General features: G+C 41.0%; 1 protein-coding gene across 14 annotated transcripts in view; it reads right to left on the bottom strand.

The window, feature by feature from the left end:
• Nucleotides 1-13,136, bottom strand: part of dock9b (dedicator of cytokinesis 9b) — a 58,826-nt gene that overhangs the window by 29,402 nt on the left and 16,288 nt on the right. For 9 of the 14 annotated variants that reach the window (XM_039793348.1, XM_039793350.1, XM_039793355.1 and 6 more), the window contains exons 2-5: nucleotides 9,630-9,746; nucleotides 3,251-3,340; nucleotides 1,814-1,896; nucleotides 449-518 (exon numbers count right to left, since the gene is read on the bottom strand). In XM_039793348.1, coding sequence (XP_039649282.1) covers nucleotides 449-518; nucleotides 1,814-1,896; nucleotides 3,251-3,340; nucleotides 9,630-9,746 — 360 coding nt within the window. Of the gene's footprint in view, nucleotides 1-448; nucleotides 519-1,813; nucleotides 1,897-3,250; nucleotides 3,341-3,447; nucleotides 3,544-9,629; nucleotides 9,747-12,167; nucleotides 12,478-13,136 lie in introns of those variants that run through there. The other 5 variants (XM_039793347.1, XM_039793349.1, XM_039793354.1 and 2 more) reach the window with 2 other exon arrangements.

The raw sequence follows: 13,136 nt of genomic DNA, 5'->3' as shown, positions 1-13,136 counted from the left end.
AAGCAACATTTAGATCAACACTGCACTTTTCTAATCTCAGGGGATTTTAGCTGTGACGGTGTATCCATTAAAGGTCACTGGTGTTGCGTTAAATCAATGCCTGAAGTGAGGTAATTATTGGGAGGAGATATGCCCTTAAAATGCTACTAATGTCATGAAGATGTCCGCTATTCTGGGAAACGGCGAGGTCCTAGAACATTAAACAAAAGATCCAAAGGTTGCCTTGTAATAAAGGAGTGAAATTAAATAAATGAATACAATGTTTTGCAATAAATTCAATAGTTTGTGCTCTATTGCATTCCCTTGTAATCAAGTTTCTGTTTAAACAGGGTTTGTTGAGGCCTAGAGAAAGGTTAAACTTATTTCAGAAGTGAATTGTGAGACGACTATGGGACAGACGTGTTCCCTAAACAAAGAGGAGAAAAAGGTTTGGGATTGGTGGACTCACCTCATCTTTCTCTACATCTTCATCCACCTCAAACAGGTGAGCTGCCAGTTTCTCAGGTCTCAACGCCTTACTGAAAGTACAGGGAAAAGATAAAAGACAACTTAGACCTTGCTCACTTAGTTCAACCTCAGTTTACTTGCATGTACTGCAAACTATGGACACACGCGCACGAGCACGCACGAGAACGCACACACACACACACACACACACACACAGGAATTATAAATGGAGTTGGTCCATGGGCGTAATTAGTTAGGATGGTTTAAATGCAGACTGTCCATTCCTTGTACGTAATTGGAAAATAAAAGAAATATTATATTAATTAGTTATATTATAGCTAATTTTAGGAAACAATCATAGGGGGTTGGGGGAAATGCTTCTAGCTTTACAGGATGTAGCCCAGATACCGAAGCTGCTTTTCTAAGTGCAGCTCAAACCCCAGGCGGACAGTTTGCCCTTTGACCTTAACAAGACCCAGCTTGCTCGGGGGAACTAGTAGCATAAAATGTCAAGACCAGGACTAGGTTTTACTCTACAAGGTTTTAAACATGACACACAACATCTGTAAAGCACATTCCTGTCCTTTAGGAAAGTGTCTCGACCAAGGACACATACTCTAAGGATTGTGGGATTTCCCTTAAGTTCTAATGATATCAATCAACAGCAGTCCCAAAATAGCTCTGCTTATCCTTGGTAGAAAAACATAGGAAGCCTTCTATTGTTGTTGTGGAAGAGCTTGGAGCTTCTGTTACACAGATTTCCGTCTTTCTAGAGTTCTCGCTAAAAAAATCACTGGGCTGTAAACAAAGGGCATTGTCACTGAACAATATAAGATTTACAATATCCCTTGGAGGGTTTTTGCAGCATTGTGTGCTATGCAATGGACAAAACAGACTAGTAGCTGAATAGTACATGGATATAAAGCTATAGAGATAACCATTTGCTTAGCAAATTAATACATTAAAATCATCCGTTTGTCAAATTGACACCATCATCCAAAGTTACTTATGTTAAATTTAGTATTCAATTTAATTTGGGGGGGGTTTAAAGGCAGAGTAAGTAAAGCTGTAAATCTGTTTTATTTACTGAATAAAAAAAAAAAAGGGACATTGCACTTTCCTAAGCTTTTCTACGAACCATCCATGACTGCCTCCCATACAGTGAATGAGACCGTCCCAAAACGGGGCTAGTGTGGGTCGAGAATTTAAAAACAATGGGTCTTACATTTCCCATGATGCAACTCCGTAACGTATCAAACTCCTTTCCTCCAGTTTGTTACAGACTTTTTTTTAAATGTGTATTGCCAGGAAACCGGTCTACACCTCACAGCACCTGTTAGCATAGCTGAAGCACACACACACTCACTTTGGGAGCTGGCGGAAGTCTCCCGAATACTCCTCGTACTTGTAATTGACCACATGCCAGTCAGACTTGTAGGTTTTGATACACTGCAGAGACAGAAAGTGAAGGGGGGGTGAGGGGTCATTTCAACAAGAGCAAATTAAGACGAGTACGTACATACGTGGTCCAGACACAGACAGACTCTGGTTTCTAAAACAACCTTGGATTTCTATCCAAAAACATTTTAGTAAGAATTAACTCGGAATGTTGCTTTTAAGGCAGACTTTAAGACTTGAAGGAGCTTTAGCAGATGCAACTATGGTAAAACCACTAAAATACATCACATCCAACTGAAGCTCAGTGCACATAGGGGTTGTAAATATTACTGGGGTAGCCGGTGGAAAATAACAGACATGTGTGCTCCGGACTGGATTAAAATCACTGACCAACGCAGGTAATATTGAAAATACCTCATCTCCTCCACAGAAATGTAAAATTATTCATTTCAGACCAATGCAGTTGTCTATCGATTGATTGTTTTCGTCACCGTCTGTTCAAGCTAATACAATTCCCTGGAAGTTTGCTAGTCAAAATGTAAAAAAATGTTAATTTAAGGGATTATGTTATTCAATTTTTCATTTCTTCCTATAGAGAGGAGGGAGGCAACCTTAATACTTGACACAACTACAACAAAAACAAGCACCAGTGGTATCACTTGGTTTGAGATATTCCATTGTGTGTTTATCAGTTCTGCGAATTGCTAAAATACACGTTGACTGGAGGCAAGGGGTCACCAAAAAGTAGAAAAATAAATTCAGGGAAGAGCCCATCTGTATAAGGTCTCACAGCTACTCCAGATGTAGTTATGATGTCATTTCTGGCTGCAGCCATGGGGGACTATCCCCTATCAGGCTCTATCAGGCCGCACCCCAACTCTCCCAGCACACAGCGCCTCTGAAACGGCATGACGTGAACTACCACTGAACTGTGGACCCCATCTGTAGCCGATCCTCTGCACTGTCAGGAAACATGTGAGGGCGGAGAACACAAATGGAAGTTCATTTAAAGGCTAACAGCAACATTTTTGACGTGCACCATATCAGTTTTCCCTCATCTGTAAATCACGGGAGCGGTCAACAAACACTTTTCTTTTACACTAGCATCCTCTGAAATCTAATCAGCTGTGCTTCATCCATACACAACTCAGAATGAACGTTGGCTAGATACGCGTCTGAAGCGCTCCAGTTTCTGATGGGTCTTTCAGGGTGTGAAAGCCAGTTGCATTATCTAGACAGAGGCGAAGCACCTGCGTTTGGGAGAAATGAGAGAAAACATGGCTGTGCTTCAAACAAAAGGATAGACTAGGGCTTCGGTCAGGGCAGAGAGGTTGAGGCTTTGGCCAAGACCAAGGGATAAAGAATGAACAAAGAAGGCTTACGTCCAGGTATGTATTAGTTTTACCTCTTGGACAAACAGCGACTGAGCTTCTTTCTCTGCAGTCTCTGGCACGGTGGAGAACAGAGTCCTGCCCTGGCGCCTCAGGCAGGAGATCTGAGGAGAGAAAGGAAAAGCAGTCATGAAAACAGACTGATAGAAGAGGCTGGCACAGCAGAGCCATCCTGCTGGTGTTTTTAATACAACAGGGAAAAGTCACTCACACTGTAAACCATTTCCTGCTTTGGGTGTATGTTCGGTGTTGGTGTTACTGCTCCTCATGATTATATGAAATTGTATTTATCCCCATATGGCACTTCTCTTTGTACTTTCCTTCAAAAAGGAAGGTCAGAGATTGTAGGACACCCTCGGCACAAACCACAGCCAGGACAGACGATTTACAAACAGTAGTCATTTTACAACGGCTCACACATTTCCAACATACATTTTGGGGGTAAAAAAAACTAAAATGAAAATCATATGTATCGTGATTTGTTTTGTGGCCATTTGTTAAATTGATTCCCTTCCCTAGAATCTATATTTTTTATGATGTCTTTTTTACCAATGACTCACCCTAATATTTATAGTTTATAGTGTGCCGCCGACGGCGACTACATCGTATCAGTTTCCAGCAAAACAGAGCGAAAGCAGAAAACGCAAAATAACTAAAAAGTTATGCATTTCTTTACAAATGAAATTCTTTTTTGGAAAACAATTAGTTTTTTGAAAATGTCTCACGATATTTGTCTTTAGAAGTGTATTCAACTTTTGTTTTTGTTTAATTCTACTGAATCGCAATAAAGATCGCAATATTAATAAAATCGGCATCCACGTATGGTTGAAGAATCAAATCGGGACAGAGGCACAAATCGTCCCAGCCCTGATACATTCACACACTTTCTGACTGTAGGTCTCTGGTTGCACTGCTTCACTCTCACGCACAGTCCAGTTGCTCAGAGTTTTTAAACGCACTTCAACTAAACAATGGATGTTTTTCACAGCAGACATGTTGACTTGTCATAGTAGGAAGAGCACAGCTGAAACTGATAACCTTAACGATGGCTCAATTCCATCAAGTGTCCCAGTAAGATTTTTCGGTGAGTCAGCATGCACAATACCAGGGCCTCTCCTAAGTGGAATGCAGCCACCATTAATGGGTTTGAATGCACTTTTCCTACTATGACATGTCAACATGTCTGCCGTGAAAAAGGTCTATATCTCACAGCGCAGCTTCCTTGTCTTCTTCTTATTATTATTATTCTTACGGCAGTTGGCATCCCATATGTTGCATTACTGCCTTGTACTGGTGTTAACTGGCAGTTATTATTTTATCACATTGCAACTTTTTTAATTAAACCGGTGTTTTGCAAAAGTCATCTGAAGGTCCAGCACACTACTGCATATGAAGGGAGAGTGGAATCAGACCAACAAGAATCAGCTGTGTCAGTTAACACACCTGGCACTGCTCTGATGAGCTCCCCCCACACCTGTCTCCACTGCAGCTGACTGCAAACCACGCCCACCTCCACACTCTGCCTCTCTGATTCCTTCTCGTTCATCCACATAATAAAATCATATCCGATTGTCACATTTAGAGAAACCGTTTGACGTTTTGGGAAATCCGTCTCTGTGCTTTCTTGCTGAGAAAATCATTATCTCTGTATCCTCACCACTCGCACGTCTGCACCACTCTCATATCTGTCTCATAACTATGAAGCTATGAAAGTTAGCTATCTAAGCTAAGCATGCAGGTTTTGTGACTGACGTTTTCCACTCGTTTTCAGATTTAAGGGTAATAAATCTTGTCTAATCATATTGTTGATCATCAATCATGAGCTATTCTTTCAAACATAGTTAAAAAGATGAAAGGAGATGGTACTTTTGTTCTTTTTGAGTCGCTATAAGAAAAAAAGAGAAGAGAAGAAAAACAGTGCTGCAAAGAATGTTCTGCAGCCTTTATTATTCCAGTCCTGATTCTTCATCGTGATAGACAGATACAGCCAGAGAGAGGAGAGCGAGGATCCATAGCTGAGGAGCAAAAGGCGCCTCGGGCCTTGCTCCCACTTAGTGTTCTGCTTTTCTACTCAACCCGCAAAGATGAGTAGGAAACAGTGGCACAATGACCTAGTTTTGTCATAAAACTCCTATTCTTACACTGGCAAGCATGTACAGTTATTGAGCCTCTGCCCTCATTTCTCCAGTTCTTGCAATAGCTATCAAAGACCTGTCAGTAGCCCAAACTGAGCTCAGTTTATTCAGTCCAGTTATGTTAAAACATCTGCAGTGAGGAAAAGATTGGTCATTCAGGCTGGCAATGCAGGGGTTTGCCTACAAAAGTAAAGACTTTTTAGGTTTTGTTGTATAAAAGCAACAAAAAAATGACCTTGTTAAGGAAATTCAGAAAATGCTTTTATTTGCTTTCTTCCTCAAAATCAAATCAAAATCAATACCACTCTCATGTCCACCTAATAAATATGAAGCTGGAGCCAGCATTAAACTCTACATAGATAGATAGATAGATAGATAGATAGATAGATAGATAGATAGATAGATAGATAGATAGATATTTTTATTGAGCCTAAAAAAATGGGAAATTCCAGTGTTGCAGCAGCAATATATCAGACACACAGCACACATACAGAATATACTAGTATACAGAAATAATAGGATACAATATACATGAAATAATAATAGGATAGGATATAAGAACAAATAATTTCTGAGAGAAGGTGCTCCTCTGTTGGACCAGTGTGGGGGGGTGGAGAGGGTGGTCGCCGGGGTTATCTATGATAGATAACAGTGCTTTCAGTGACCTCTTCTCCACCACAGCTTCAAAAGTGTCCTGTTTGCAGCCAATAACAGAGCCAGCCTTCCTGATGAGTTTGTTCAGTCTGTTTGTGTCACTGGCTCCGATGCTGCTGCCCCAGCAAGAAAGAAAAATGTTTCCCAAAATGTCCATCTTTTGTTTTAACTTAAATAGTGTCAGCAGGGTGAGTGGGGGCTAAGGGGCCTGTGCTTGGTTATCATACAACTCAAGGGTGAGTAGATAATGGCTGAATATTCATTTTTGGGTGAATGGCCAATTAGAATAACGCAGTATAACACCATATGACACTTCATAGACACTACAGTTGTACTCGCACATGCTTCAGAGCCGGTTTCTCAGTGGGTGCACTAACTTTTCCGATTCACTGAAAATAAACGATTCAACACATACACAGCCTGCCTGTTTGACCAGTCACTCACAGGCGACTTTGACCAAAGGACACCCCTGTCAATCAACTGTTAGCAAGAACTGCTGGCTGCCAATTAACAACATTCCTTTCACAGTCATTAAAGCAGGGCTTTGATGGCTTCCACTAGACCAAGGGAGCGTGTTCCCACAGGCAGTGCATGGATCAGCCTATCTGTAGGGCAGGATATCTGGGCAAAGTGGTTGGGGACGGGGGGACGGGGGGGAGTGAGTGTTCTGAGGACCGCTTTCTAGTTTGAAAGACGGAAGTGACTGTAGTGTGTTTTATCTGTACATATGTGCAGGATCAAACCTTGGAAGACTCTAGATAAGCAAAAGAGAAATGTCATTCTTACTTGACCACTATACTCCATTATGAATTAAAAGCTTAAACTATTGACCACATTCTGTCCAATATCCGTCCAAGGATCTCTCCTGTTCTACATGAGTGCACGTGTAGGGGAAGTTGATCCCAACACGTCCTCATACCTAAATGACCGAATAGTTTGTTTGCCAATGACTTCCATAATGACATATATGACAATTGGAGAGCACCAGCGACAGATGCACGTTGAAACGGTCACAGTTTTGAAGACATGGTTAAACTTGTAAAAGGGTCGCAGTTTGGTTAGGTTTAGGCAACAAAGGTACTAAGGTAAGTTTGGGAAAAGCTCATGGTTTGGGTTCAAATAAGTATGTTTGTTTTGTAACTTAAGCTACATTCGCCAAGTATGTTGAGTATGTGACGTTAATTAAGTACAACGTAAATTAACCTACGTACGCAAGTTAAGATAAGTCAACGTTGGCTTTTTGTTCCACGCGGGACACAAACAGGGGTCTCCTGGATGAAAGTCCACCACCGCCTAACAATACAGGTTGTAATAAGTGGTTTGTACAGACGACATATGCGGCTGTTTTTTGGGGGAAGACGGTCTGGTTGATCTATAACTCAACACTTTACCTCCTTCTACATCGAGGCACTCTCTTGCCCACCCAGTTACTGTGTGCAACTGTGTATCCATATGTGTGTATGTACAGTATGTTCAGTACGTGTACATGCTAGACCCATATGTCTGGCTAGCTCGCGCCCTCTTCTTTCTAAGCCCAGTGATGTAAAACATATGGCAGGTTAGACAGATGGAGGGGCCATACACACACACACACACACACACACACACACACACACACACACACACACACACACACACACACACACACACACACTCTGCTCCGCTCTGCAGCCTTGTAATGAAAACCACTTATCATCTACTGATTGTGAAATAGTCTAGAAGCAGACTGTATGTTGAAGATTTCCCAATACATACATACATGTTAATGTTCTAAACTCCAATAAAAAGTGTATGGATTCTATTCTCTTGTGTTGATGCCTTAATTTGACAGTTGTATACATACATTTGTTATACAATACATTGTATGACAAGTCAGACAGAGAAAGGGAGGATCTTAGAAAACTGGTCACAAATACATAGTTTAATCTTTATAAAAGGCTTAGTAATCTCGTAAAACAGCGGGCCACTTTAGTTTTTAGCAAACGTTACTCAAACAGGAGGAAATAGTGTATTTGCCGAGGCAGATGGCCGCCCACCAAGAGCCAGGGTCTGCCTGTTAAAAGGAAGTTTTTCCTCACCACTGTCGCACCAAATTCTTGCTCTTGTGGAGAAATGTTGGGTCTCCTTAAATTATAGAGTGTGGTCTAGACCTACTCTATCTGTTAAGTGTCATGGGATAACTTCTGCTATGATTTGACACTTTGTTGGGGACTTTTTTCAGCAGTGGATTAATCCACATTTGGTGCTCTAGTGAGTATTTGGGGCAGCAGGAAGGTGTATGTGGGATTGAGCCAAAATAAACTACAGTGTCTGTGTTCATGGTAATCAAGGAACATGTCACCAAGTGCAACAGTGTGGCTCATTGATGTTTTTAATATTCTTTTTTTGACAACAATGGAGCTCTGTGTAACAGATGAATAAGAAATTCTTGTTAGGAGGATACATACATTGGCTCGGCTCTGCACATGGGATTTGTTGACAACGACAAAAATATTAAAATGACCAGACTCATCCTTTAAAGTCTGATTACTAGCACATTTTTAGGAGACATGAGGAATGACAAACATGTCAGCATGAGTCTGTCAATGTTTTCTCTTTCTCTCTCAAACTGGGAGTGGACCCCGCTGAGATCCATCTCAGCACAGCGGTGATGTAATGTTGACACAGTCTGTGAGCTTCTTTGAACACAAGCAGCAGATCTATGTAGCGTGTAAATGTTTATAAGAGCGTGAGCCCACGATTACACGCAGTACATGTAGAAGTCAAATTTATAGCAGATTCAACACACCGGTTTACCAAGTAATATAATTTTCTCATATCATCGTAATCAGCTGTTGCAGGAACTGATTTCCTAAAAAGTGAAGATGAATTTAAACATCAAGGTATAAAAAAACGTAGCCATTAAAGACTTCAGCAATGTGTAAATCAGTTGACCTAACTGGGCCAACCTCCCTAACTCTGCAACATCCTGGTTCACCCAACTACAGTCTCCCATATACATCCATATCCACACCGAGCAGCTTCCATCTGGGGCCTTTGGCTACCTCTGTCAGTCATATGACCCTTGTCTTCTCATCATATTTATTTGTCTCCCCTGTTAACACAAAATGGAGGTGAGACTATTGCAAAAAGGACTGTTTCCCCTCCATCTCAACTCTTGCTTCATGGATCTCTTCATGGACCATTCTGATGCTGCAGCCCTTTATCAAGTGTTTGATTAATTCAAATCATGAATCTAAAAATACATACACAGTGCAGCTGTATTCCAAAACACAGCTTCATTTAACCATTCCCAGAAACCCAAAATACAAGTATGAACCAGAAAATGGGCATAATATGTCCCCTTTAAAACTGAGAACCAGTTTTAAATTGAAATTAACATTTCAGCGTGGATGGCAAGCTCTTAGAAAACAACAAAGAGTATTATTGTGAATGGAATATTTGTCTACAGGTAAACCGTGGTTTCAAACTTCTGCATTATCGTGGACAGCCTTTAATTAATACCAGATACATTGCTCTGCAACTGAGTTTGACCTATAAGAGGGGAAAAGCTAAACCAAAGTGTACCTACAGGCCTCAAAAAATAACTCTCTCCATGTCTTACCTGGAAGTCGTCCGTGGGGAACTGTAGCATGTCCCGCAGAACATCACTGATGATCTGGGTCTTCCTCTGTAGAAGCACATTCTCATAGTCCAGAGGCTCTATGATCTTCGGCTTTATCTAAAAAAGTAGATTACAGCAGTGGATCAGCAAGTGGCAACATGTGGCAAGATAGACTACCTGTTTTGCTCTCTATAAATATGTGTGGTCTTTTAGTACATTTTCATCATTTGTTGACCAGTAATTGTACAACTAATAAGGGTATCATTGCATGGGATGAGTTACAAATCTGGGGTATTCACACTGGACAACAAGTTGCTATTGTCTTTTCACCGAGTACAGACAGATACAGCAGCAGGAATTGGCACAGAGACAGAGATGAATGTGGGTTAATAGAAGAGGACATGCTAGTCGAGAGAAGCGAGGGATGTATGGATGAGCGAGAGTCTGTGTGTGTGCGCCATTGTACCAGTCACTGTGTCATGAGCTCACATTCAAAACCTGAACCAGAGAAGTAGTGGTCATTGCAGCTCTACTAATCACTCCGCAGAAATATACATCCTATGTACAGTCCAGACAGGATTCTTCAGTAAATCCTTTTGCTACATTATAACAGAGATGGCTTGTAAGCATTGGTGCTTGGCAGTAGGTAAGATAGTGTAGCATAGTTCATGATCTAGCAGAGATTAAACTCCCCTAGTGCTGCAGACGTCGGCTTTAACATTCCACAGAAAAAAACCCGAGGGATTTCTCCAGCATTTCTTCCCTCAACCAGCCTGACTGAGATATTAGAACCTTGCCACACACGTGTGGCTGTGCCTGCATATTAAAATCAGGACACTGTGCATAAAGTTGTGAGACAAAAAGAGACAAAAGATTAACTCAGCAATGTTAATTATTTCCTTCCTTCCATTATTTAAAGGCCAGATTTATGAATGGAAATGAGTATACCGATACTGCTCTGTGAGGCTGCAGTTTGTACTTTGTAATTTAAGCCAGATGCTAACGTCACTATGCTAACATGCCCACATTGACAATGCTAACATGCTTAAGTTTAGCAGGTGTAAAGTTTACCATCTTAGTTAGTTTAAGCAATGTTTACATTTACTAATTAGCCCTAAAAACAGTCAAGTCAAGCTGAGTCTGATGGGAATGTCGTTAGTTTTGCAGGTAGTTGGTCTTAAACCAAGGTAATGGACAGTTTAGCATTTTGACCTGATGATGGATAAAAAAAGGGAAGGGATAACCAAAGTTATTACGATTCATCCTAAAGGAGGCATGTTTGTACCACATGTAATGGCAATCCATCCAACAGTTTTTAGAATATTTTATATTATCAGTGGACCAAAGTAGTTGCTGACCAACCAACCCTAGAATCTCAAAAATGACTGTAATGATTGCAGTTTACTGACCGATTACATTACAGGAAGTTAATATGCATCAGTTACATCTCAAGTGCAAAGTTCCCTTTACTGACAAATAAACAAATCAGCTACTAGACAAACTATGAACAAAAGTTAGCATCATTCTGTGCATTTCTAAACTTTCCCTGATTGGAATGTGGCCGCAAGAAGCTGTGATCAATATCATTTGGATTAGCCTCTTGGTCTGGGTCCAATGAACACATAACAAACTGACCATAGATTTACACTTTGATTTGTCCAACCAATCCTCCTGATGATGCAATAAAAATATCCCTCCATATCTCCGAGCCCTTTGGATGTAAAAGATCATCTGATAAGCCGAAAATCGACGGTCCTGATTTCCATCTGGATAATAGCCATTCAGACAGAAGATAACAACAAACAGCTGTGAACTGTGACCTGCCAGTAATTATCTCACATGAATACATTAGAGACACAGTTGTGAGATCAAGTTTAACTTAAAGGCTGATAATGGGCTGTTATTATGCTCCATAAGCTCAAATACTGTCCGTTTAATAATACTCTTACCTAACAAGTGAACTAAAATTTATAATCTTCAATTACCGATGAAAGAATTATCCAAATTTAGTAAAGTTTTGCAATAAAATGACAAACTTGCATTTAGAAAAATAGTAGTAAAGTGGCAAATTCTTAGGTATCCAAAGACCAGTCCAACCACAACAAAATATCTACACATGTATAAAAAGTAAAGTCAAATATAAAAAGAAAAGAAAATACAGTATATGTTGCTTTTTACAGTGTTCTTTATCTTTATCATTGCACCAACTTTGCAGCCAATTTGTCAATCTGCCTGACTCTGGCGCACAGAAACAGTTAATGAACAGAGAGAGCCACAAGTGCTCCATTTCCTAAAAACAGATCAACATTCAACCCCCTAGAGAGGTGTACCCTGAAGATACTATTTCCCATTTCCGTCTAACCCTTTCAAAAAAAGAAAGAAAACTTCAAAGCTGCTCTTGAAAAAGGAATCTAAGAGACAGAAAACTTGTTAAAACAATCAGATCACACTGGTTCCATTTACGACTACCAGAACTAGAGAGGATTCTATAAAAGTGAGATTGACTTCTATGGAAAAGATGGCACAGCGTACACTTACCACTGCCACCTGTGACCCACCAGTCTCCACCTCTGCCTCAATCTCAGCCAGGCTCTTGTACTGCTGTGGAGATTCTATCACCATCTCCCTTTTGGGGGCTTTGCCAGCCCGGCCCTGCATGGTGTCCCAATCCTGCCTGCCTGCCTGTAAACAGGTGTGAGACTCACTGCACACACACTGCCATGGCACAAAGTTGCCCGCAGCGTGTGAATGTTGGGAGAGCTTTGCCGACGTCCAGTGAGATTCCCTCTGTACTCAGTCACAATAACCCAGCCTCCCTCTCCCTCTCCCTCTCTCCCGCTCTGTCTCTCATCAGAAGGATATAGGGCCCCTCCCACCCTCACAGCTGTGCAGCTGTGAGGGTGTGTGTGAATATGAGTGTGTTTGTATGTACAGTATGTGAACTGTGTAAGAAGGAGGGGAGAAGAAATGGACCACTCCCGCATTAAAAACTTAGAAGAGGCCCAGAGATCATGTTGTTATGTGCCTGCTCCACCTGCCTAGTGTGTGCGTTTGTGTTTAAAATACAAAGCGTCAGAAAAGGTAGAAGAAAAGAAGAGATGAATGGAGAAAACAACTTACAGTGTAAGTGTTTTGTACATGTAGGTACCAATGAAATACTTACTGAATACCACTACCTACCAGTAGGTACAAGAGAAGATAAGTAATAGTAATACTCAATAAGAAAATGGCAACCAAAATACCATTACTCAGTATATGGTAGCTGTCAGGAAGAGCCCCAACGACCTGTTGCTTTAAGAGAGCACTCCACAGATTTAGCATAGCACTCTTATACTACTGGACAATGTAGCCTGGAGCCTCCAGCCTCAAGCAGAGATGAGGAGCTACAGAGGTCTGGTGAGCTCCTTTCTTTCTAACTTCACACTCCCAGTTCATTTTCAAACTTGTAGTCTTCAGAACCAAACAACACTGACTCAAGTGACATCACTTGGGGATATTTATCAAATT

Source organism: Perca fluviatilis, chromosome 24, assembly GCF_010015445.1.
Source record: "Perca fluviatilis chromosome 24, GENO_Pfluv_1.0, whole genome shotgun sequence".
Lineage (NCBI taxonomy): Eukaryota > Metazoa > Chordata > Actinopteri > Perciformes > Percidae > Perca > Perca fluviatilis.
Note: the sequence above shows the minus strand (reverse complement) of the source record. Positions and strands in the feature narration are given on the sequence as shown.